The sequence below is a fragment of the Salmo trutta genome, chromosome 21 (genome assembly GCF_901001165.1).
Source record: "Salmo trutta chromosome 21, fSalTru1.1, whole genome shotgun sequence".
Lineage (NCBI taxonomy): Eukaryota > Metazoa > Chordata > Actinopteri > Salmoniformes > Salmonidae > Salmo > Salmo trutta.
Genome location: NC_042977.1, coordinates 23,312,442 through 23,339,467, shown reverse-complemented (window position 1 = coordinate 23,339,467; position 27,026 = coordinate 23,312,442). Strand labels below are relative to the sequence as shown.

The 27,026-nt window shown below is 39.2% G+C and overlaps 1 protein-coding gene across 7 annotated transcripts in view; it reads right to left on the bottom strand.

Annotated features, from left to right (window-relative positions):
* The window catches only part of LOC115156990 (astrotactin-1), a 277,551-nt gene that overhangs the window by 169,536 nt on the left and 80,989 nt on the right, over window positions 1-27,026 (bottom strand). For 2 of the 7 annotated variants that reach the window (XM_029704808.1, XM_029704810.1), the window contains exons 5-8: window positions 22,948-23,097; window positions 21,025-21,174; window positions 19,928-20,095; window positions 150-234 (exon numbers count right to left, since the gene is read on the bottom strand). In XM_029704808.1, the coding sequence (XP_029560668.1) occupies window positions 150-234; window positions 19,928-20,095; window positions 21,025-21,174; window positions 22,948-23,097 (553 nt within the window). The remainder of the gene's footprint in view (window positions 1-149; window positions 235-19,927; window positions 20,096-21,024; window positions 21,175-22,947; window positions 23,098-27,026) is intronic. The other 5 variants (XM_029704809.1, XM_029704811.1, XM_029704812.1 and 2 more) reach the window with 5 other exon arrangements.

The window sequence follows — 27,026 nt, the reverse complement described above, 5'->3', positions numbered from 1 at the left end:
CGGGATCGAACCCGGATCTGTTGTGACGCCTGCAGTGCCTTAGACCGCTCCGCCACTCGGGAGGCTGTAATAAAGCTTTTTAACTTAGAGCTGCCATGTCAATATCTGATTTAGCATGCAGGACCATTAGAAGCGATATTGTCACTTACCCTTGATTTGGACCCCACTCGTTACGAATACAGAGATGCTTATGGACAGGGTCCTTCATGTAGCCATCTAAGCATAGACAGTCACCTGCAATGGGAGTACAATGAAACAATGGCATTCTCTGCAGTGAGATCGATTCACCTGTCTCCTTAATTACTCCAGGACTGTGATTATGTTCTATTTGCCAGCAGCAGCACAGACAAAGGATGTGTCGGATATGGCACCATTTCACTATATATTTATAGAGCACTATAAAATGAATAGGGTGCTATTTTGGACACAGCCCAAGAACTGTGCAGCATGGCTGGTCAGGCTAGTTCCTCTCCAGCAGCCTCCTGATCAGCGCTAGTTATTACAGCCATCAGAAACAGGGGAGCTGCTCTTTTCTGCTGATGCCTTCTGTCAGCACACAGGAGGAGGGATGTCGCCCTAACCTGATTCAACCAGATTGATGGGGATTCACATTGAGAGCAGGGACCTAGCTACTGTATACTTCCAATGACAGACATGCCCTGAGCGTGTTATACAGGGGATACGGGGGAGAATGCATTAGCTCCTGATTTTCAAATACAAATGTTAGTGCAAAGGTTAACTGTCACAGAATGCCAGGATGAAGGTAATCATATCTGATGTAGCTGCTCATATTTCCTGCACACAACTTGATGGTAAATATATTGAATAACTTATATCTGTAGGCCTGGTGTGTTAACCAGCAGTTGTTTTAGGGGTTTACACAAGTCCAAGCATCAGGTATTCAGAGTTTGAATTCTAAATGGGATTTTTCAGAGCTCAGATTGAGTGGTAATGTATTCCCTTTATGGTGGGTGTATACAAATACGGATTAAGTGAAATGATGAGTCATACCAATTCAAACTTTCACCAGAGTTAGCTTTAACATTAAAATGCTAGTCTGGGCCCAATACATCATGCTACAATTACAATAATTAAGTACTCATTATGAAGTGATTTCTGCCCATTAATGTGATGCTATTACTTTTACTGCAAATGATGGAAAGTGAAAGTGTCCTAATGTGTTATACAGGTAATGTGTTTAAAAGATGTTATGTTACTGGGTTCTTCGTGTCTCAAGTGACTGACTGAATAATAATGATATGCACTTAGCTGTCTCAACCAAATATCCAACTAAACGCCAGTGACATGACATGCACTTGACAATAGAGTTTCCTTGAACTATCAGTAATTATATTATATTATATCTTAATTGTACAATTATCTTATATGCAGTGACAATGCACAAGCTCAATCTATACAGGTTAGATTTAGTAAGTCCCAATACATTCATATTCCAAACACTCCTGTTATTTTGGAGTGCCACCTTGCAGCATGAGTAAAGAAAATGCAGCTAGCTGCACATATTAAATCCCTTATCCATGACGTTTTAACTCAGAATGTATGTTGGATTCATAAAATGTTCAGGTCTGCGGAACATATGTAAACCAGAGAACAAAACAAAGTTTGTTTCTGTGTAATAGGGGAAAGAAGAATATAGCAGTAAGACGAACCATAAACGTCAGCCTATAGCACTTCCAGCACTCATCCCAGCCTCACACAGAGGTATGTTTCAAATTCACAACCTCTTTTAATATTTGCAAAACCACAGTTATAGTCACAACCCATCCCTGTTTTCATCAGCATCTTCTCCCTGAGAAGGATTGAGCCCGACTTGTAGTTAGCGAGCATCTACTACCTTGCAATCTTTCCAGGCACGGAGAGTAGAGAGGGTTTCAATAAGAATGCATCATATGAAAAACACAATGTAATTAGGCATTGCACCAGGCCTCCTATTCTATATTTCATTTTAAAAGAGAGGGGCTCAAATTATGTATTAAATTTTAAGGAATCCAGGCGGTGTCCGCCCCAACGGACCAACTTTTTATTCATTTAGGTCTGAGAATTCACCTTTCAGTACACCGAAGACACCGGTCTATCTTGAATTATGGATGCAAACATGGAGAGAACTCCTTTTTTCCAAAAGTCAGACATTTCTACAATGATAATCAGTAGCATGGTACACACTTTCTATACTAAACTGATCATTAGAGAGATTCAGTGAAGTCTACAACAGAGGTGAATAACTAAAAATCTAAAGAAAAATGCGTTTCCCCTCAGTCTGTTTTTATAGCCATACCAGAAAAAGGCATTACAATTTAGCAGGCTTCATTGGTGAAAACCTACCCAGTATAATGAAATGTCTAGCTGAAAAACAACACCAAAACCTGCCAGTATTAATGAATATTCAGTATCAGGCAGAGGTTTGGACATACCTACACATTCAAGGGTTTTTCTTTATTTTTACTACTATCTACATTGTATAACGATAGTGAAGACATCACAACTATGAAATAACACATATGGAATCATGTAGTAACCAAAAAAGTGTTAAACAAATCAAAATATATTTTATATTTGAGATTCTTCAAAGTAGCCACCTTTGCCTTGATGACAGCTTTGCACACTCTTGGCAGTGCTAACAGTCAGTATCTGACATTTTTGGCAGATACGGATATCTGATATTTTCCTTGCCAAAAAAAAACAGTTTTTCACATCTGTGTTAAACTAGACATCGGGCTGATACCGATGTTTGCATTTTTAGCTAATATTGTCCGATTCCGATATGTTCACCGGTATATTGTGCATCCCTACTTGAAAATGTACGTGATATCAACAGAGGAATATTTCCTGGGTGACCTAAATATTGACCAGCTTTCATCAAACTGCCCACTCAAGAAAAAGCTTCAAACTGTAACAAGTGCCTGCAACCTGGTTCAGGTTATCAGTCAACCTACCACGGTATTTCTAAACAGCACAGAAATGAATCATCCACATATATTGATTAAGTCTTTATTAATGCTGTAGAAATCTGCTTTAAAGCAGTATCCAAATCCATCCGATGCGTTGATCAAAATATGATAGCCATATCTAGGAAAACCAAAGTTCCCTTTACATATATCCCTTTACACACTTTACATATTTATGAAATTACTTACTCCAGTTACTAATAAGCATGCACTCATTAAGAAAATGACTGCAAGAACTGTTAAATCCCTGTGATGAGGAATTGAAAAATGTTATGGTTGAGAGGGATGAGGCAAAAGGAATGACAAATAAGTCTGGCTGCATAACTGATTGGCAAACCTACTGCAAATTGAGAAATCATGTGACTAAACAGCATAAAAAGAAGTAGAAACTATACGATGAAACAACAATAAATAATATAAAGAATGATAGTAAAAAGCTTTGGAGCACCTTAAATTCAATTTTGGCCAAAAGGGCAAACTCAGGTCCATCATTCATTGAATCAGATGGCTCCTTCATCACAAAACCCACTGATATTGGAAACTACACTGAACAAAAATATAAACGCAACATGTAAAGTGTTAGTTCCATGATTAATGAGCTTAAATAAAATATCCCAGAAATGTTCCATATGCACGCAAAAAATATTTTTTCTCCAATTTTGTGCACAAATTTGTTAACATCCCGTTTAGTGAGCATTTCTCCTTTGCCTACATAATCCATCTGACAGGTGTGGCAAATCAAGAAGCTGTTGTGTGGGCGAGCGGTTTGCTGATGTCATTGTTGTGAACAGAGTGCCCTATGGTGGTGGTGGGGTTATGGTATGGCCAGGCATAAGCAAAAGACATTAAGCACAATTGCATTTTATCGATGGCAATTTGAATGCACAGCGATATCGTGACAACATTATCTCGCCATCACCTAATGTTTCAGCACGATAATGCACTCCCCCATGACACAAGGATCTGTACACAATACCTGGAAGCTGAAGATGTTCCAGTTCCTCCATGGTCTGCATAATCACCAGACATGTAACCAATTGAGCATGTTTGGGATGATCTGGATCGATGTGTACGACAGTGTGTCCAGTTCACGGCAATATCCAGCAACTTCACACAACCATTGAAGAGGAGTGGGACAACATTCAACAGACCACAATCAACAGCCTGATCAACTTATTGCGAAGGAGATGAGTCGCGTTGCATGAGGCAAATGGTGATCACACCAGATACTGGTCCACGCCCCTAACTTTTTAAGATATCTGTGATCAACAGATTCATATCTGTATTCTCAGTCATGTGAAATACATAGATTAGGGTCTAAATTATTTATTTAAATTGACTGATTTCCTTATATGAACTGTAACTCGGTAAAATCTTAAAAATTGTTGCATGTTATATTTATATTTTTGTGCAGTATACTTTAATATTTGTTTTTATTAGACATGACATGCCAGCAACAAACGCCGAACCTACACATCCAAGTATAACTGACCAAATTATGAAAAGACAAGCACTGTAATTTTGAATTGTGTAATGTGAGTGCGGAAAAGGTGAAAAAATGATTGTTGTCTATCAACAATGACGAGCCACCTGGGTCTGGCAACTTGGATGGAAAATTACTTAGGATGATAGAGTACGATATTGCCACTCCTATTTGCCATCTCCTCGATCTAAGCTTACAAAAAACTGTGTGCCCTCAGGCCTGGAGGGAAGCAAAGTCATTCCGCTACCCAAGAATAGTAAAGCACCCTTTACTGGCTCAAACAGCCGACCAATCAGCCTGTTATCAACCCTTAGTAAACTTTTGGAAAAAATTGTGTTTGACCAGATACAATGCTATTTTACAGTAAATAAATTAACAACAGACTTTTAGCGTTCTGATAGTGAATGGCATTCAACACGCACGGCACTTACACAAATGACTGGTGGTTGGCTGAGAGAAATTGATAATAAAAAGATTGTGGGATCTGTTTTGTAAGATTTCATTGTGACTTTTGACATTATCAATCATAGTATGCTTCTGGAAAAATGTATATGTAATGGCTTTACACCTGATGGGGTTCACCTTGGGGTCATGATAGGTGCTGCACCAAATGATTGATGTATTATTGCCGTTGCCGTTGCCGCTTGCTATGGACCACCATCTGTCCCCAGCTGTGCCCTGGACACCATATGTGAATTGATTTCCCACCATCTATCTTCAGAGCTCGTGCTGTTTGGTGACCTAAACTGGGACATGCTTAACACCCCGGCCATCCTACAATCTAAAGTTGATGCCCTCAATCTCACACAAATGATCAATGAACCTACCAGGTACAACCCCAAATCTGTAAACACAGGCACCCTCATAGATATCATCCTAACCAACCTGCCATCCAAATACACATCTGCTGTCTTCAACCAGGATCTCAGCGATCACTGCCTCATTGCCTGCGTCCGTAATGGGTCTGCGGTCAAACGACCACCCCTCATCACTGTCAAACGCTCCCTAAAACACTTCAGCGAGCAGGCCTTTCTAATCGTCCTGGTAGCCTGGAAGGATATTGACCTGATTCGGTCAGTAGAGGATGCCTGGTTATTCTTTAAAAGTGCTTTACTCACCATAAATAAGCATGCCCCATTCAAAAAATGTAGAACCAGGAACAGATATAGCTCTTGGTTCACTCCAGACCTGAATGCCATTGACCAGCACAAAAACATCCTGTGGCGTACTGCATTAGCATCGAACAGCCCATGCGATATGCAACTTTTCAGGGAAGTTAGGAACCAATATACACAGGCAGTTAGGAAAGCAAAGGCTTGCTTTTTCAAAAAGAAATTTGCAGAATAAGAGCACCTCCTCCCAGCTGCCAACTGCACTGAGGCTAGAAAACACTGTCACCATCGATAAATCCGCGATTATTGATCATTTCAATAAGCATTTCTCTATGGCTGGCCATGCTTTCCACCTGGCTACCCCTACCCCGGTCAACAGCCCTGCACACCCCACAGCAACTTGCCCAAGCCTCCCCATTTCTCCTTCACCCAAATCCAAACAGCTGATGTTCTGAAAGAACTGCAAAATCTGGACCCCTACAAATCAGCCGGGCTGGTCAATCTGGACCCTCTCTTTCTAAAATTATCCGCCGAAATTGTTGTAACCCTTACTACTAGCCTGTTCAACCTCTCTTTCGTATCGTCTGAGATCCCCAAAGATTGGAAAGCTGCCACGGTTGTCCCCCTCTTCAAAGGGGGAGACACTCTAGACCTAAACTGCTACAGACCTATATCTATCCTACCCTGCCTTTCTAAGGTCTTCGAAAGCCAAGTTAACAAACAGATCACCGACCATTTCTAATCCCACCGTACCTTCTCCACTATGTAATCTGGTTTCCGAGCTGGTCATGGTTGCACCTCAGCCATGCTCAAGGTCCTTAACAATATCATAACCGCCATCGATAAGAGACAATACTGTGCAGCTGTATTCATTGACCTGGCCAAGGCTTTCGACTCTGTCAATCACCACATTCTTATCGGCAGACTCAACAGCCTTGGTTTCTCAAATGACTGCCTCGCCTGGTTCACCAACTACTTCTCAGACAGAGTTCAGTGTGTCAAATTGGAGGGCCTGTTGTCTGGAACTCTGGCAGTCTCTATTGGGGTGCCACAGGGTTCAATCCTCGGGCCAACTCTTTTGTCTGTATACATCAATGATGTCACTCATGCTGCTGGTGATTCTCTGATCCACCTCTACACAGACGACACCATTCTGTATAATTCTGGCCCTTCTTTGGACACTGTGTTAACAAACCTCCAGATCGAGCTTCAATGCCATACAACTCTCCTTCCTTGGCCTCCAACTGCTCTTAAATGCAAGTAAAACTAAATGCATGCGCTTCAACCGATCACTGCCCACACCTGCCCGCCCGTCCAGCATCACTACTCTGGACGGTTCTGACCTAGAATATATGGACAACTACAAATACCTAGGTGTCTGGCTAGACTGTAAACTCTCCTTCCAGACTCACATTAAGCATCTCCAATCCAAAATTACATCTAGAATCGGCTTCCTATTTCGCAGCAAAGCATCCTTCACTCATGCCGCCAAACATACCCTTGTAAAACTGACTATCCTACCGATCCTTGACTTCGGTGATGTAATTTACAAAATAGCCTCCAACACTCCACTCAGCAAATTGGATGCAGTCTATCACAGTGCTATCCGTTTTGTCACCAAAGCCCCATATACTACCCACCACTGCGACCTGTATACTCTCGTTGGCTGGCCCTCGCTTCATATTCGTCGCCAAACCCACTGGCTCCAGGTCATCTATAAGTCTTTGCTAGGTAAAGCCCCGCCTTATCTCAGCTCACTGGTCACCACAGCAGCACCCACCCATAGCACGCGCTCCAGGAGGTATATTTCCCTGGTCACCCCCAAAACCAAGTCCTCCTTTGGTCGCCTTTCCTTCCAGTTCTCTGCTGCCAATGACTGGAACGAACTGCAAAAATCACTGAAGCTGGAGACTCATATCTCCCTCACTAACTTTAAGCACCAGCTGTCAGAGCAGCTCACAGATCACTGCACCTGTACATAGCCCATCTGTAAATAGCTCATCCAATTACCTCATCCCCATACTGTTATTTATTTAATTTATTTTTGCTCCTTTGCACCCCAGTATCTCTACTTGCACATTGATCTTCTGCACATCTATCACTCCAGTGTTTAATTGCTATATTGTAATTATTTTGACACTATGGCCTATTTATTGCCTTACCTCCCTTATCCTACCTCATTTTCACACACTTTATATAGACTTTTTCTATTTTACTATTGACTGTATGTTTGTTTATTCCATGTGTAACTCTGTGTTGTTGTTTGTGTCACACTGCTTTGCTTTATCTTGGCCAGGTCTTTTTTATTTTTGTAATCTTTTTTAATTTAAATTTTTTTTTAAATGTAGGGGTGGATCAGCTTAATATTGCGGAAAGAATATTGCTTCCATCAATGTAATTGTCTGCAACATTTCCAATCTCCCATATATTTTTGGGGTAAATATATCCATACACGCATGCATACATATACACATATATACATACACATACCTATATAGACATACATACTTTAAAAAAAATATATACCTTTATTATTATTCCCCGCAAACCCTACCACCGATCCCCCAATTGGAGTAAACTCATAAACACTTCGGCTTTTACCTTCAATTTACTCATCTTATACACATTTTACAGACACAGTCTATTTTACAATAGTTATTTTTTGTTTGTTTTTAGTCCTTCCTCTATTTCTGATGTCCATCCAGTTTGATTTCTATTTGTAACTGTGCTATATCACAAAAGTTCTGAACCTATATACATTTTACAGACCCCGTATGTTTTACATTGTTTATCTTGTTATTAGTCCCACCCTTCAGCTCCATTCAACCCCTCCCATCTATCTCTCAACATCATCCATTTCGGATTTCTATTTGCCATTAATTTTTAAACTGTGCTGTGATGCTTCACAAAACAATCGAACCTTTCTATTCTCATAGCTTTACAGATTGTAAATCAAAAATAAACATTTTTGCTAAAATAATTATTATATTATTGATTGATTGACTATGGCTTTTCAAATCACCCAGTATTGCTATCTGCAGCGTTAGTTCTAGGCAAATGTTGCAATTCTTCAGCCATTCCTGGACCTGTGACCAAAAACGAGCTACATATGGACAATACCAAAATAAATGATCTAATGACTCTGCCTCCTCACAGCAGAATCTGCAGAGCTGGGAAGATTGTATCCCCCATATATATAACATTATATTAGTTGCAAGAATTTTGTATAGTAATTTAAATTGAAAAATTCAAAGCTTTGAATCCGGCGTTGTTTTGCGTATCAATTCATAAACCATGTGCCATGGAATGGGTACATCGAAAATCTCTTCCCAACTATTTTGCAATTTATATGGCACAGCTGTCAGTTTTTTGGTCCTTAAATGAAATTGGTATATGTTTTTATTTATCACACTTTTCTTTAACCATTTATGTTCTTTAATACAGGGCCGACATACAAGTTCCTTACTTTTTTCCCCTTCTACTTGCCTCTTCCATTTTTGTGGTAATGCTGCAATTAATTGGTTGTAATTTTGGGTTAAGCAGACATTTCCGTATGTCTGTGTTAGCTGCATGTGTGACATCACTCCACCAGTCCTATTTATAATATCATTCACTAAAATTATACCTTTTTTAAACATTTCTTCGAAAAATACAGTTTTTTTATCAATTACTATATTTGAATTTAACCACAATATTTGTTGTATTATTTGTTCTGTCTTTTCTGGTGGATTAAACTGAAATTGCAACCAACTTTCTAAGGCTTGTTTAAAAAAGAAAGATATTTTGGAGATTATTTCCTTTTCAAACAACCGAAAGTGGGCAGGTGTAATCTGAAAAAAGGGAAAAAGGCCCTTCTTGAACATAGGATGAGACATTCGTACCAATTTACTAGAAAACCAGTTTGGATTTAAGTATAACTTTGGTATGACTGATGCCTTTAGTGAGAGGTCTAATGCTTTAATATTTAATAATTTCTGCCCTCCGAATTCATATTCGTTATATAAATAGGCCCTTTTAAATTTATCTGGCTTGCCGTTCCAAATAAAATTTTATATTTTTTGTTCATATAATTTAAAAAGCAGGTAGGCAAAACCATAAGCAAATAGGTAAACTGTGATATGATTAAAGAGTTAATCAGGGTGATTTTTCCACAAATAGACAGGTATTTTCCTTTCCTTTCTATAAAGATTTATTGGAGTGAGATCATTTCTTTCTTTTGGGATTTGTATACCGAGTATGTCCACATCTCCGTCAGACCATTTAATTGGTAAACTACATGGTAATGTAAAATTTGCATTTTTTTTGTGATCCAATACGTAATATAGTACACCATAATTTGGTTTTAATCCAGAGAGGATAGCAAAAGTATCTAGATCCTCTATGAGGCCGTGGAGAGACTCTAATTGTGGTTTAAAAGAAAACATGAATCATCGGCATACAATGACACCTTAGTGTAACATCCGACGTTAGAGACCAAGGCGCAGCGTGGGCTGGGTTCATCATATTTTAATATAAATGGTGAACCAGCAAAAACAATAAACAAGAAGCAACACAACGAACGAACAGTTTCGCAGGCTACTAACAGCAATGCAAAATCAACTTCCCACACCAGACAGGTGGAAAAAGGGCTACCAAAGTATGGCTCCCAATCAGCGACAATAATGTACAGCTGTCCCTGATTGAGAGCCATACCAGGCCAAAACACAGAAATACAAAACATAGATAGGGAACATAGAATGAACATAGAAATAGAAAATATAGAACACACATCAAAAAACCCAAAACACACAAAACAAACACCCCCTGCCACGCCCTGACCAAACTACTATAACAAATAACCCCTTTTATTGGTCAGGACGTGACACTTCGTTTTTAAGCCACGGATTTCTAATCCCTTAATAGTTTGATCTAATCTTAACAGCTAACATTTCAATGGCAATAATAAATAAATATGCCAATAGTGGACAACCTTGTTTTACTCCTCTAGATAATTTAAAGCTTTCTGAGATGTAACCATTATTTACTATTTGACACCTAGGGTTACTATACATAACTTTAACCCATATTATAAGGGATTCCCCAAAATTGAAATATTCTAGGCATTTATATATAAACTCCAGTCGTACTTTATCAAAAGCCTTTTCAAAATCAGCTATGAAAACCAGGCCTGGTGTGCCTGATATTTCATAGTATTCTATTGTTTCCAGTACTTGTCTTATATTATCTCCAATGTATCATCCATGTATAAAACCTGTCTGATTAGGATGAATAATATCTGACAATACTTTTTTAATTCTATGCGCCAAGCATTTTGCTAGGATTTTTGCATCACAACACTGAAGTGTAAGAGGTCTCCAATTTTTTAAATGGACTGGATCTTTATATATACCATTTGCTTCCTGTTTCAGTAATAATGATATCAGACCTTCTTGTTGCGTGTCTGATAATCTACCATTTATATAGGACTGGTTAAAACATGCTAATAATGGTCCTTTGAGTATATAAAAAAAAAGTTTTGTATACTTCCACTGGTATGCCATACAGCCCTGGTGTTTTCCCATCCTTAAAAGCCCCAATTGCATCAAGCAGTTCCTCCTCTGTAATTTGGCCTTCACATGAGTCTTTCTGTACAGATGTTAATTTTACATTATTATTAGGGAAAAAATCCATACAATTAGTTTCAGTTAGTGGAGATGGAGGAGCCTGAAATGAAAACATATTCTTAAAGTAGTTTACTTCCTCTTTCAAAATATAATTTGGTGAATCATGCGTGACTCCATCATTTGTAACAAGTTTTAATACATTTTTTGGTAGCATTTCAATATTGAAGATTGAAAAATAATTTGGTGCATTTTTCCCCATATTCCATCCAGTTTGCTTAAATTTTATAATATACTACACTGGATCTTTCTTGAATAAGTTCCTCCATTTCTTTTTGTTTTTCCTCTAACTTATTCTGTGCCTCTACGGTACCGTTTGTATTGCTATCTAAGAGTACTGTTAGTCCTTCAATTGCCTTTGTTAATATGGACTCTTTTGATCTAAATTGCTTTTGTTTTATAGATGAGTACTGTGTCCCATACAATAAGGGGATCTGCTGTACCTATGTTATGTCTGAAAAAGTTGTTATAAAGTTATACATTCTTCTGTCCTAGTTCTAAACAATTTATCATCTAGTAGGCTTTGATTAAATTTCCAATATCCTTGCCCACGTGGAAATTCTGTAACACTTAAACAACACAATGTAACTCCAAGTCAATCACACTTCTGTGAAATCAAACTGTCCACTTAGGAAGCAACACTGATTGACAATACATTTCACATGCTGTTGTGCAAATGGAATAGACAACAGGTGGAAATTATAGACACCCCCAATAAAGGAGTGGTTCTGCAGGTGGAGACCACAGACCACTTCTCAGTTCCTATGCTTCCTGGCTGATGTTTTGGTCACTTTTGAATGCTGGCGGTGCTTTCACTCTAGTGGTAACATGAGACGGAGTCTACAACCCACACAAGTGGCTCAGGTAGTGCAGCTCACCCAGGATGGCACATCAATGCAAGCTGTGGCAAGAAGGTTTGCTGTGTCTGTCAGCGTAGTGTCCAGAGCATGGAGGCGCTACCAGGAGACAGGCCAGTACATCAGGAGATGTGGAGGAGGCCGTAGGAGGGCAACAACCCAGCAGCAGGACCGCTACCTCCGCCTTTGTGCAAGGAGGAGCAGGAGGAGCACTGCCAGAGCCCTGCAAAATGACCTCCAGCAGGCCACAAATGTGCATGTGTCTGCTCAAACGGTCAGAAACAGACTCCATGAGGGTGGTATGAGGGCCCGACGTCCACAGGTGGGGGTTGTGCTTACAGCCCAACACCGTGCAGGACGTTTGGCATTTGCCAGAGAACACCAAGATGGCAAATTCGCCACTGGCGCCCTGTGCTCTTCACAGATGAAAGCAGGTTCACACTGAGCACGTGACAGACGTGACACAGTCTGGAGACGCCGTGGAGAATGTTCTGCTGCCTGCAACATCCTCCAGCATGACCGGTTAGGCGGTGGGTCAGTCATGGTGTGGGGTGGCATTTCTTTGGGGGGCCGCACAGCCTTCCATGTGCTCACAAGAGGTAGCCTGACTGCCATTAGGTACCGAGATGAGATCCTCAGACCCCTTGTGAGACCATATGCTGGTGCGGTTGGCCCTGGGTTCCTCCTAATGCAAGACAATGCTAGACCTCATGTGGCTGGAGTGTGTCAGCAGTTCCTGCAAGAGGAAGGCATTGATGCTATGGACTGGCCCGCCCGTTCCCCAGACCTGAATCCAATTGAGCACATCTGGGACATCATGTCTCGCTCCATCCACCAACGCCACGTTGCACCACAGACTGTCCAGGAGTTGGCGGATGCTTTAGTCCAGGTCTGGGAGGAGATCCCTCAGGAGACCATCCGCCACCTCATCAGGAGCATGCCCAGGCGTTGTAGGGAGGTCATACAGGCACGTGGAGGCCACACACACTACTGAGCCTCATTTTGACTTGTTTTAAGGACATTACATCAAAGTTGGATCAGCCTGTAGTGTGGTTTTCCACTTTAATTTTGAGTGTGACTCCAAATCCAGACCTCCATTGGTTGATAAATTGGATTTCCATTGATTATTTTTGTGTGATTTTGTTGTCAGCACATTCAACTATGTAAAGAAAAAAGTATTTAATAAGATTATTTCTTTCATTCAGATCTAGGATGTGTTGTTTAAGTGTTCCCTTTATTTTTTTGAGCAGTGTATATGCCAATTATGTGATGATCCGACCGCATTCTGTCCCCTATCAACATTTTTTAAACTTTTCGTGTCAGAGAGAATGGCATAAGAAAGTAGTCAAGACGACTAGCTTGATTAAGCCTCCACCATGTATACCTCACTAGGTCAGGGTATTTAAGTCTCCATATATCCACTAATTCCAATATATCCATGACATTCATGATTTCCTTAAGTGCCTGAGGGTGATAGTTTGTAGTGTGATTTCCTTTCCGGTCCATAGATGTATTTAAGACCGTATTAAAATCTCCCACCATAATAATAGAGTCTAGTGTTGCTTGTACAGTTGATAAATTCTTATATATATTTTCAAAGAAGCTTGAACCATCATTATTCGGACCGTATAGGTTAATAAGCCATATCTATTTATTGTCCAATAACATATTTAAAATAATCCATCTACCTTGATAATCTGTTTGGACAATTTGCACATTTGGATCAAAATTACTGTTAATTAAAACCATCCCCCCTTTTGAATTTCTTCGTCCATGGGAGAAATATATTTCGCCCCCCAGTTGTTTTTCCACAAAACTTAATCTAAAATTGTTGAATGGGTTTCCTGTAAACAATAGATATTATATTCCTTCTCTTTTAACCAGGTAAATACTGATCGTCTTTTCTTATTATCTGCTGGGCCATTACAATTGTAACTGGCTATACTTTTTTCACCACTTACCATAATGAGACACAACTTTAAATTCTATTTATGAAAATATATGTTTGTAAACGTACCAAATAAGTACCAGATTCTCTCTCATGGTTCTAGTTTGTATGTCCAGTAAGGCTTCTCTCAGAACGGTGTTCTCCTTTTTCATTTCATTCACTTCGGTTTCAATCTTGTTGACTGTCCCTTTTAGCTTGTGTGTTTCCTTCTCCAATGTCGCAGCTTTTTCATCACTCATCTCAGGGCTTGCCTTCAACTCTTTTATATCCTTACTAACTAATTCAAGTATACCCAGTTTGTCATTTATTGATTTTAACAGATCGGTTTCGACCTTTACCATTCCCGGTGATGAAAATATTAAATCGTCTGTGTCTGTAGAAGAGTCACGTTTTCGTTTTGAAATCGGTTCCCCTGTCTTACTCTCCGTCATGTTTGGGTGTTGCTTGTTTTCGTAATATTTGTCAATAAATGTCTATAGTCTTAAGATTTGTTTTGTGTTATTATCAAGATTGAAGGTTATCACCCACCAGATTGTGAAGTGCTAATATTTTAGTCTAACTAACCGATATTGAATATTATGTTTTTATCTTGAGGTGCTGTACATAACTTCGTTCAGTCCGCCATCTTCCTTCCTCACCTACCTGTTCCTACCTGTTTTTGACCAGGTCTTAGTTGTAAATGAGAACTTGTTCTCAACTAGCCTACCTGGTTAAATAAAGGTGAAATAAAAAAAAATATATATAATAATTGATTATGCTTATGTTGTATTAATAGAAGGGAAATGGCTATAAGACCCTCCCCCACTACATTTATAGGGTCCTGGACCACAGATTAGCAATATATGCATTATAAGGTTTAATACTGTTCCACAGTTCTTTTCTAGTCTCTGCCTCTTATAAGAAACGGTCTGAGCAGATGTGTGAGCCATTGCAGTCAAAACAGGGTGTCTGTGAGAAAGCGCCTCAAGACTAAAAGAGATACATAGACACAGACCCCTGCAGGGGAGTAAATAGATAAGAGACAAGTCTGACACACCACTGTAAGCCACATGGGAATGGAATTACTGCTGAGCCCTTAGAAAATACTGCACTATTGTTTTCTCCTGCAAGTTTGTATAACTGTATATGCATGGGCTTGGTCTCTTGAGTAGAAGGTGTTGACGTTGGCAGTTACATCACTAGGGGTTGACTGCAAGTATATTAAAGCAACTGTGACCTTTTTTATTTTGCAGAACTTACTCTGAAACATACGTGCTGTTTCCGTTGTCTACTTCTGTCTGCAATTGCATTAATAAAGGTTTGATTGATTTACTTAAAGAAGATATTGTCTGATTGTTGATTTCACCAATAAGCCAATGATTGACAAGGAACAAGAAACCCCAACACACACCTTGCTATATTGTGGATTTAGAGTTACCTGTCTAACAGAACCCAGAGGGTGTTCTTTAATGGTAGTCTCTCCAACATGATCCAGGCATTCCTCAGGGCAGCTATCTAGGTCCCTTACTTGTTTCAATGTTTACTAACGACCTGCCACTGGCTCTGAGTAATGCCTGTGTGTCTATGTATGCGGATGACTCAACACTATACCCGTCAGCTACTCCAGTGAGTGAAATACCTGCAACACTAAACAAAGAAATGCAGTCATAATTTCAGAATGGGTGGCAAGAAATAAGTTAGTACTTAAATATTTAGAAAACCCTAAACCTCAACTAAAGCTTGTAATAAATCATGTGGAATTTGAGCAAGTTGAGGAGACTAAACTGCTTGGAGTAAGCCTGGATTGTAAACTGTTATGGTCAAAACATATTGATGCAACAGTAGCTCAGATGGGGAGAGGTCTGTCCATAATTTTAATTTTTGTATTGTTAATTGAACCTTTATTGACCTAGGCAAGTCAGTTAAGAACAAATTCTTATTTACAATGACAGCCTACTGGGGAACAGTGGGTTAACTGCCTTGTTCAGGGGCAGAACGAGTGATAAAGCGCTGCTCTGGCTTCTTAACAATGATATCAACAAGGCAGGTCCTACAGGCCCTAGTTTTGTCGCACATGGACTACTGCCCAGTCGTATGGTCAGGTGCCCCAACAGGGCAGCACGTCTGGCCCTTAAATGTACACATAGAGCTAACATTAATAATATGCATGTCAATCTCTCATGGCTTAAAGTAGAGGAGAGACTGACTTCATCACTACTTGTATTTGTGAGAAGTATTGACATGTTGAATGCACCAAGCTGCCTGTTTGAACTATTAGCACACAGCCCAGACAACCATGCATACCCCACAAGACATGCCACCAGAGGTCTCTTCACAGTCCCCAAGTCCAGAACAGACAATGGGAGGCGCAGAGCACTACATTGAGCCATGCCTACATGGAACTCTATTCCACATCAAGTAACTCACAAAAGCAGTAAAATCAGATGGAAAAAACCCAGATAAAAATACACCTTATGGAACAGCGAGGACTGTGAAGAGTCACACAGACAGGTACAAACACAAGCATACAAACACACATAACATACACACTATACACACACGTGCACCTGGATTGTGCGTTGTAGTAGAGTAGAGGCCTGGAACAAACTTAATTTATTGTGTAATCTGTTGTAAAATGTATTTTAACTTCTTTGGGATAAGGGGCGGTATTTTGACGTCCAGATGAAAAGCGTGCCCAAAGTAAACTGCCTGCTACCCAGGCCCAGAAGCTAGGATATGCATTTAATAGATTTGGAAAGAAAACACTCTAAAGTTTCTAAAACTGTTAAAATAATGTCTGTGAGTATAACAGAACTGAAAGGGCAAAATAGTGCAAAATTGTGCCCGATTGCAGTTTCTAGGGCTTCCACTAGATGTCAACAGTCTTTAGAAAGAGTTAGTTTTTGGGAAAATGGCTAGTTTTTGGGAAAATGAGCCAGAAATTGTATTTTTTCTAGGTGGCTCCCATTTTGGCTGTAGTGTTTCCAAGAATGAGAGCGCGTTCTTTGGTATTTTTCTCCGGTAAAGACAATAACAATTCTCCGTCTTAAATGTTATCGTTTATTTGTGTATTAGGGTACCTAAGATTTGATTATAAATGTTGATTGACTTGTTTGGATAAGTTTATTGGTAACGTTTGGGATTAATTTTGTATGCATTTTGAAGGAGGGAAACCGAGTGGATTATTGACTGAAGCGCGCCAGCTAAACTGAGTTTTTATGGATATAAAGAATGACTTTATCGAACAAAAGGACCATTTGTAATGTAACTGGGATCTTTTGGAGTGCCAACAGAAGAAGATCTTCAAAGGTAAGGCATATATTATATCGTTATTTCTGACTTTCGTGTCGCAACTCCCTGGTTGAAAATGATTTGTTATGCATTTGTGTGCTGGGCGCTGTCCTCAGATAATCGCAAAGTTTGCTTTCGCCGTAAAGCCTTTCTGAAATCTGACATGGCAGCTGTATTATCAACAAGTTAAACTTTATTTTGATGTATTGCACTTGTGATTTCATGAAAGTATAATGTTTATAGTAATTTAAAGTTTTTTAAATGGGACGGTAGCGTCCCAATAATCCGCAAGAAGTTTTAATGTTTAACATTTTTAACATGAGTGGCCCAGCCAGAGCCCGGACTTGAACCATCCAACCTGACAGAGCTTGAGAGGATCTGCAGAGAAGAATGGGAGAAACTCCCAAGATACAGGCATGCCAAGCTTGTAGCGTCATACCATAGGAAAACTTGAGGCTGTAATCACTGCCAAAGGTTCTTCAACAACGTGCTGAGTAAAGGGTCTGAATACTTATGTAAATGTGATATTTCAGTTTTGTTACTGTTAATTAATTTGCAAACATTTCTAAAAACCTGTTTTGCTTTGTCATTATGGGGTATTGTGTGTAGATTGATGAGGGTAAAAAACAATTTAATCCATATATATATATATATATATATATATATATATATATATATATATATATACATATATATATATATATTTTTATATATACATATATATATATACAGACCCCTTGACTTTTTCCACATTTTCTTACGTTACAGCTTTATACAAGTGTGTGCAAAGCTGTCATCAAGGCAAAGAAAGGGTGGCTACTTTGAAAAATCTCAAATACATAATATATTTTTAGATTTAATATTTTTTTTCTTACTACATGATTCCATATGTGTTATTTCATAGTTTTAATGTCTTCACTGTTATTCTACAATGTAGATTATTGTAAAAAATAAAGAGAATGAGTAGGTGTGTCCAAACGGGTACTGTATATATATAAATATATATATATATATTTTCCAAACTTTTGATGGGTACTGTATATATATATATATATATACAGTACCCGTCAAAAGTTACAGGTCAAATATATATATGTATATATATATATATATATATATATATATATATATATATATATATATATATATATATATAAGTTACCTGTCAAATATATACAGTACCCGTCATAATATATATATATATATATATATATATATATATATATATATATACAGTACCCGTCAAAAGTTTGGACACACCTACTCATTCTCTTTATTTTTACAATAATCTACATTGTAGAATAACAGTGAAGACATCAAAACTATGAAATAACACATGGAATCATGTAGTAAGCAAAAAAAGTTACATCAAAAAATATATTATGTATTTCAGATTTTCAGTAGCCACCCTTTCTTTGCCTTGATGACAGCTTTGCACACACTTGGCATTCTCTCAACCAGCTTCACCTGGAATGCTTTTCCAACAGTCTTGAAGGAGTTGCCACATATGCTGAGCACTTGTTGGCTGATTTTCCTTCACTCTGCTTTTCCAACTCATCCCAAAACATCTCAACACACTTGGAAAGTACTTGAAAATACTCATATAGACTGACTCAAATACAAACCCCTTCATTTAATTTTTATTTATATTTTTTTTGGTTGCCATTTTTCTCCCCAATTTCATGGTATCCAATTGATAGTTACAGTCTTGTCTCATTGCTGCAACTCCTGTACGGACTCTGGAGAGGTGAAGGTCGAGAGCTGTGCGTCCTCCGAAACACAACCCAACCCAACCAAGCCAAGCCAAGCCAAGCCAAGCCAAGCCGCGCTGCTTCTTGACACAATGCCCACTTAACCCAGAAGCCAGCCACGCCAATGTGTCAGAGGAAACAGCGAGCACTGCGCCCGGCTTGCCACAGGAGGAGTCACTAGTGCACGATGGGACAAGTACATCCTTGCTGTCCAAACCCTCCCCTAACCCGGACGACGCTGGGCCAATTGTGCACCGCACAATGGGTCTCCCGGTCGTGGCCGGCTGCGACAGAGCCTGGACTCAAACCCAGAATCTCTAGTGGAACGAACAGCATGCACTGCGATGCAGTGCCTTAGACCACTGCGCCACTCGGGAGGCCCACTCCCCTTCATTAAACCTAGGTATTTGAAAATAGTATTTGAAATAAGTATTTGAATATACTTACAGATACAATTTGGTCAACCTCTTGGTTTTCTACAAATAACCATTCAAATACTAAAATAAAAGTACTGGGCTGTATATTTTTAAATACTTGAAAACACAGAAAGAAAGTTTTTAAATAACAAATACTCAAATACACATGTATTTGAAGCGAGGTCTGCTTGTGATATAAACTCAAATACATCATTCCATTCAGATCTTTCTTGCTTTCTGTACATTCATATACATTTGAGAACTACCTGAGAAATGTATTTTAATTCTTTTTTTTAAGTGCAATCCTCTGGGGATCCAATGCACATTTGTATGTATACCTTTTTTTGCTAAATAAATACAATACAGTTAACTTAAATTCAATATTGAAGTTCAATGAAGTGCAGACAGATGTAATTGGTTGCCAGAGTGTGAGAATCGGTGGCATGCACTATGCGGTATAGTACCTGTCTCTGGATCACACTGGTGTTCACAGGGGTCCAGAATGCGGCGGCCACACAGCTCATTGATCCAAGGCCCGCTGGCATTCTGCTGGTAGTATAGCAACACCTGGGCCGGGTTCAGCCAGTCAGATGCATCCAGTTGACTGCCCTGCAGCAAAATGAACTTGGACCCTAAGAAAAAGGGAAAGGGTTGTTGGTTGTTGGAAAACACACAATTTAGGCACCTACCTGATCAATTAAAGGTTCAGTACTGTACATCAGCAGTTCTATCAACCTTTCTATTTAACAGTTTGTGAGTACAGACTGTTATCACAAGGCACAAAAAATAATACATTTTCTGAGTATTACATTTCCCCGGATGAAAAACAGCAGTGAAATGGATAGGACACAATGTTCCGGCAACTCATTTCATATTTCTGAAGGTGCATAGCATACACAGCTGTGGCATAAATATAGATTTCTCCTAGGCAAAAACCTAGATTGTTATCACCTTAACCACAACATTACATTAAGTCTGATAAGATTGTGTAGACATTTATGGACACGTTCTAAATCAATCTGAGTTCCTGCGATTCAAAAGGCAAATTCACAATCCTTCATCTCTTTTCAGCGTTGCCTCCCCTGGATGCCTTCTGGAATGATAATAACACCCGGAGTATCCGTGGAATACAGTTGTGGTTAGGAATCAAATCAAACCGGAATGATGGATGAGTAAGGCAAGTCACACCCCATAATATATCTGGACTGCCAGCTCCCATGATGGCTGAAAAATGCCAATGAGCCAAGAGTGAGGACTTGGCCTGCAGTGCTTTTCTGCAGGTGCTAGCTACCCTGAAATTCATTAGCGAGCCAGCCCAAGCACACAGAAAGTGGAGAGAGAAAGAGTGATGATACAGTGGGTGGTCACGACGACCTGGCCTGATTGTGCTTTGATGCTTTGAGGGCACATCTGTTGTGGTCTCACATGGGAGGAGAGAGGGGAGAGGGGAGGAATCAGCCTAGTGACATTTCCCCATTTCCCTTTGTCTGGGAGTGGGGTAGCAGAGAGGCATACAGTTATACTCCTGTAGTTTTCAGGAGGGCAGGCGATCGCCCCTTACCGTCTGCGATGAGGTGCTCGGGCACATGGAGGATGACCCGGACGTTGAGGCCACAGGAGAGGTGTGAGGAGTACACCAGGCCGATCACACAGCTGACAACGCTGATCAAAGTCAGGGTGGTCTTATTGATGGGGCTTCGTGGCGAACCTGCTGGAAAAAAGAAGGACACAGACAACAAAGGGGAAGCATGTGATGTTGAAACCACACTGTGGCTATTTCCCAAATGGCACCTTATTCCCTTTATAGTGCACTACTTTTGACCAGGGCTCATAGGGTCAGGTAGTGCACTATAAAGGGAATATGGTGCCATTTGGGAAGCACCCCTTTACTCCCTCCAGCACCTACACCAAGGGAGTCGCTTACAAACAAGTCATCACTGGGCTTTCTGCCCATGAAAGGGACCTCTGTATCAAACCGGTGGCCTTTGGGAGATTTGGCTAGTCAAGTCTAGCTGGTGGAGCGATAAAAGTGTTACTTTGAAGGGTGCTATTGCCATATGTGCTGAAGGAAAAAAAGAAAATAGCCCAAATAAGAGCAGTTCAGAGGTTGCTTTGCCTCTTTCTTCTCTTTTCCTGCCATCCGGTTTGGTGCAGCCCCACCAGAGTTCATTACTTATAGCATGCCCGCTAACATACTGTAAATACAGATATATTTTTATTTTTACAAAAAAATATGGGGGATTGGAAATGGAGACAATTACAATCTATCTGCAATATTAAAGCTGATCTACCACCCCCCCCCCCCCAAAAAAGTGTCCTACCTTACAGCACACACACACGCACACACACACATACATACCAACAACAATCTGACCTGTATTATAGGAAGCCAATAACAGCCTTCAACTTTGTTAGAAGGGATCCTTAAGCCCTATCCAATATTCCTCGATTACTGTCCGTTTTAGCATTCTTAAAATAACTCAGGCAGAACTTCTTAATTCAAAATATAGCTTAAGTTAAGCCTTAAAAACAAATGATTGCAGAGTAATACCGAGACCTAACTTGTAAAACAAATTCACCCACATATAGGGAACTTATTACGGAGCGCATTTTTGCTAACAAGGGAACATAATCTTATAATTCCAATTCCCTTCTTTGCAATGTGACACAAAGCTACCAACTTCATCCATTACGTTTTTTTAACAAAAAGAGAATAAAAAATGAATCCCATCATTATGACACTCTCTCTATACATCTTTTTTTATTTTTTACATCTACAGATGGTATTGCATTTCAGTAACATGATTTCAGGTATCCAGATAATTATTTTTTAAATCAAGTAATGTCTCATCAAGTCAACATTTATTTTGATTAGCTTCACGGTTTGTGTAGAAATGCACATTCTATTCTTAACTGTTTTACTAATTAAACGTGTTGGTTATTTTGTTTATGACACCTGTGCAGATAACAAAATCTTAATTGGTTGGAGGTGGTGTTGAGGATGTTGAGGCAGGCATGCCATATCTGGTCGTTCAGATGCTTTAATTTTGGCAACTCAGTGTTAGGGGCATTCGGTTCCCCACATCCCCCACATCATTACTGTACATCACAGCGCCAAGGACATATAGCATGCTCACAAACAAACTGTTGGTCCCATGCGCTTTCAGTCACACAACAACAATACAAGCCAATCGCTTCCTTTATTTCAAACATTACAATGCTAAAAACATTATTGTCTCAAGTTAGGCAGATATCAAAATCGTACACATACTCAAAATGGTTAGAACAAAGCACATTGTTAACACCAACCATGATCACTAGCAAAGAAAGAATGTTTGAATACATGTGTATGTGTTTGAACTCAAGCATTGTAAACACATACATTTGTTGTCCATTCATTTACTCTAATATATGTATTTTTTTATTGTCATCATGCGAGTATGAAATCAGATGATGTCTGTACAGTATAATATTCCTTCCTTACCCCCTGAGCCCCACGCGCTGTTGGCGTTACCATTTCTCATACCTCGGCTGCGGCGCCTGCTGCGATTGGGGTCAGTGTAAAAGGTTAGCTGAGGTTCGCTGTCGGCCTCCGTGCCTGAGTCCCCGTCCGGGTTTAAGAAGGTTGAACCCGCTATAGAATTCACAAAAAAAAACTCTCATCACAATAACGATGTGATGTGTCCTCTGTTTGGATGAAATGCGTGGAATACATTAGATGTCCATTGACAAATTCTGCAGTTGATTAAGGAATTTATACAGCAAGTTTTTTTATCTACAATCACTTTGCATTGTCATCACCATACTAATAGCCGTATGTAATCTTTACAGTAACATGGCAAGTAGAAAGGGAGAGCTATATACCCTTGCATAGCAGTCCCATGGGAATTACATACTGCCTGTTCTCAATTATAAAAGGATCATGTTGACACTTTAAGTGTTAATCGAAAAGAAACATCAACAAATGCATAACCCATTAGAAAAGATGCGGATTAGATTATTGACATTGCCTGAAGGTTAAAAATGTGCACCTGTATCAAAATCTTGATAGTGAAACTGAAAACTTGAGGCGTCTGTACTAATCTCCACATTCCTGTACCACTAAATGTGACCTTTAATGAATGTTTCTAATAACATTAGGGGGGCTGATTGGAGTTGTGTGTTACACAACATATTGTACTGCTTGCCTTGGATCAGTGTTAGCCATACAGTACATGCAAAACATTATGGCATGTTTTGGAGTCTGTTAAAGTTTTAACAGCAGATTGTTGTTACATTTTCATATTTTGATCACGCTATGGTAGGAATGGAAAATAATAACTGGAGCAGTGGGCTAAACTTTATAAAACATGTCTATCTTCAGTATATTCTATACAAGACATAGTTATACCCTCTCTCAGGAAGTAATGAATACATGGATTCATGAGGTGGAAGGGTGGAAAGTATGAAAGTCACATAACAACAACATACATCCAATGGTATTCTGTCACAATTCATTAAACCAACATGACTCTGGCTAAATCCCAAACGCACCCTATTCTTAGACAGGTCGATTCAGACTTACGAAATGCACGCCTTCCCTACTCACTTCTCAGTAGTTGATACTTAGACTTACCTTATGGAGGCACTTAACGAGATTTGAGGGCGTGGTTCCCTTGTGTGCACTGAATAAATTAAATTCAACACCAAAAACACTGAAAACATATGCATATTTGTCGTCTCCATTTTAGAACCCATGGGTCGATTTAAAAACACTGATTTTACACATTATTATTAATGTTTATGGAATAATCATAAATCCTACTTCATGGAAAAATACAGCCTTTACGCACAAACGAAAAAAAGTGGTTTGACAATGGAAGTAGTGTAGCCTACAATATAATTATAATACCCTAATTTCCCGCATTGATCATGGAACTGTGTGACAGCAAGTTTCCAGTCTTGCACTGTGCATCAAGTTCAAAGTAATGATTTGAGCACCATAAATGAGCTCCATAATGATTTAATTAGCCTACATGCCCCAATGTATTTTATACTACAATTTGTATTTGGCCTTCATTAAATAGCATCCACTATTACTTGACCATCAGCCACAACCACAAGGACGTGACAGCGTTTACAGAGAAAATAAATAAAGGTAATCTAAATCAAACAATGTAATAGAACAAACACTAAATTGGCAGTTAAATATACGGGATTATTACCTACACTACAGGTAGTGGCTAATAATATTTAACATAGGCTATTGCCTACAAATTGAAGGAAAAAGGAAAAGTTATGGAATATGAATAAAACATTCTAAAATAGACTGTCATTTAGCCTATATTTACAATCCCCTTATCCAAACAGATTACTCATTTAACTAGCTCTTATCAATAGTTCTTATCATATACAGTGCATGGAGAATGGTGTTATTTCAATCGCAAAACAGAAAGTAGTCCTAGATGCTATTTCCACTTGGAACAGGCAGGTTCGCTAGACTTTACTTATCATTTCCTCACGGGTAAAGGTGGTGGAATTATTTAAGGAATTAAGTCAAGGCCATAATACGGTGTATCTATAGACACACCTCTGCCACATCTCCATATCTTTAATTTCCCCAAACATGTCAATAGTGGGTGATTGCAGCCCACAATTCAGTGCATTCCTGCATTCCTGCATGTGGGCATCCCATTGGTTCCTGCGTGAATTTTTTTCCTCCATGCTTAAGTTCAAGGTCAAAATGCGCGTATGAGAAAAGTGCATAAAAAGGTAATAAAGTTACATTTACGTGCGCATCTCTGGTCTGAATTTTACCCATAGTGCAGTACTTTTATGTTTATCCTACCCAGCACAGCACAGGACAAATGCTTTCATTATGCTGCATTAGGAAGAGAGATGCATGATAAGACTGGGCCGTGGAATATGTATCCTCAGTCGGGGGATAATACAGTTTGTGTCAGTCCATATTATGACTTTAAATCCACTATCCATTACAGAGATGGAAGATGGTGCTGTTCTGGTACAACGCAAGGGAGAATAAAGTAATACATGTTCATAATCATTATCTCATTGAAGCCATTAGATTGAGACTTTGGCATTAAGAAAATAGCATACCTAAAAGGGTATTGTTTTGAGTAGGCTATATAGACTACAGTGGGAATCCAATTGATGCAAATGACTGTTTTGGTAGAAGCATTAACATTGAAACCTATAATTTAAAAAGGATGTGTTGTAGCTCTTCTCACAAGTTTTAGTGGTTTTGCTATTACAAAGTAAGCAGACAAATCCATCAAAGCTTAAAGCTATGCTGGCTCAGCTGGAAATCCTAGCACCACTAACTTCATTTTGAATTGCTCATTGACAATAGCATAAAAAATCCAAACCAAGACATTGCCTTTAATTAAACCACAAAAGGTTCTCCAAAACAAAGGGTAAATAAAAATGTCTCTGGCAAGCATAAACATCTGACAAAGTGGAAGCTCTGTCTTGAAAAGTAGTGTAAAGAACAAGGTGTTTCATGTACAAGATGGCCTTACTAAGGCACTGTTTCAGCAGAATGACATTGACTTGATAACAATATTCACAGGGAGCATATAAACTACAAAAACAATAGTGATGCCATTGATGAACTATTTTACAAACATTTATAGCACATAACAATTCCTAACAAAAAATAACTATTCTCAAGGATTGAGTTAAAAATTGATATAATCAAGGACAAAAAATAGAATCGTGAAAGGAGGTGAAACAAATTTCCAAATGACACTCAGAGGATACAATTAGTGTTTCTCTAGGTTACAAAGAAGGAATAAAGCACCTTCCAAGGAATTAACAACAAATCGAAGGCAGCAGTTTGAAAAGAATCTGTTAGCCTCAACAATTAGGCACGGGGCAAAAGGTGCAAAGCTCTATGGCAACGAATAAAGACGGAATCTTTTAAACATTCACCACATGATGTTGCTTAGCACTAGGCATGCACTGCAGGTACAAATACCTCTTACAATACAGTTATTTTGCTCGGAGCTTTCGGGGTCTGGATCTCAATAAATATAGAGGACTTTTGGCAGCAGCGACAATGACACTGGAATGACAATCACTGGGGAGAGGTGCAAAAACCCAAATGAGTACTACCAATAGAAATCTGACAAAAGGCTTGTAAACACAACTGTAGAGAGAAGAACACTTGAGTGACTCAAAAACGTGTGAAAAGATCAGGTGATTGCATGAGAAGTACTGCTGGGACACAGATGATAATCTTTAACATTTTGAACAGTGTTAACATCCAACAACTATTATGACTTTTGACTCCAAATTCAGAAACAGCTTCATCTTTGGGCTTGTTGTTCCAAATATTATGTGGAATAATTGTATGGCAGGATCCCTAACGTACTGTATGTTACAATTAAAATAGTAGAGTTGCTTTGAGACTAGCACTTCAATTTCCCGGTATGAATAACAAGTTCAGTATAACAAGACAAGGGCTTCTTGAAGCAGACAACAAACACCAAACAGACAACAGCTGTGACAAAGACAGCTACCCCAACCTCGCTGTTTGGCTTGCCATACACATTGAGCAGCTCA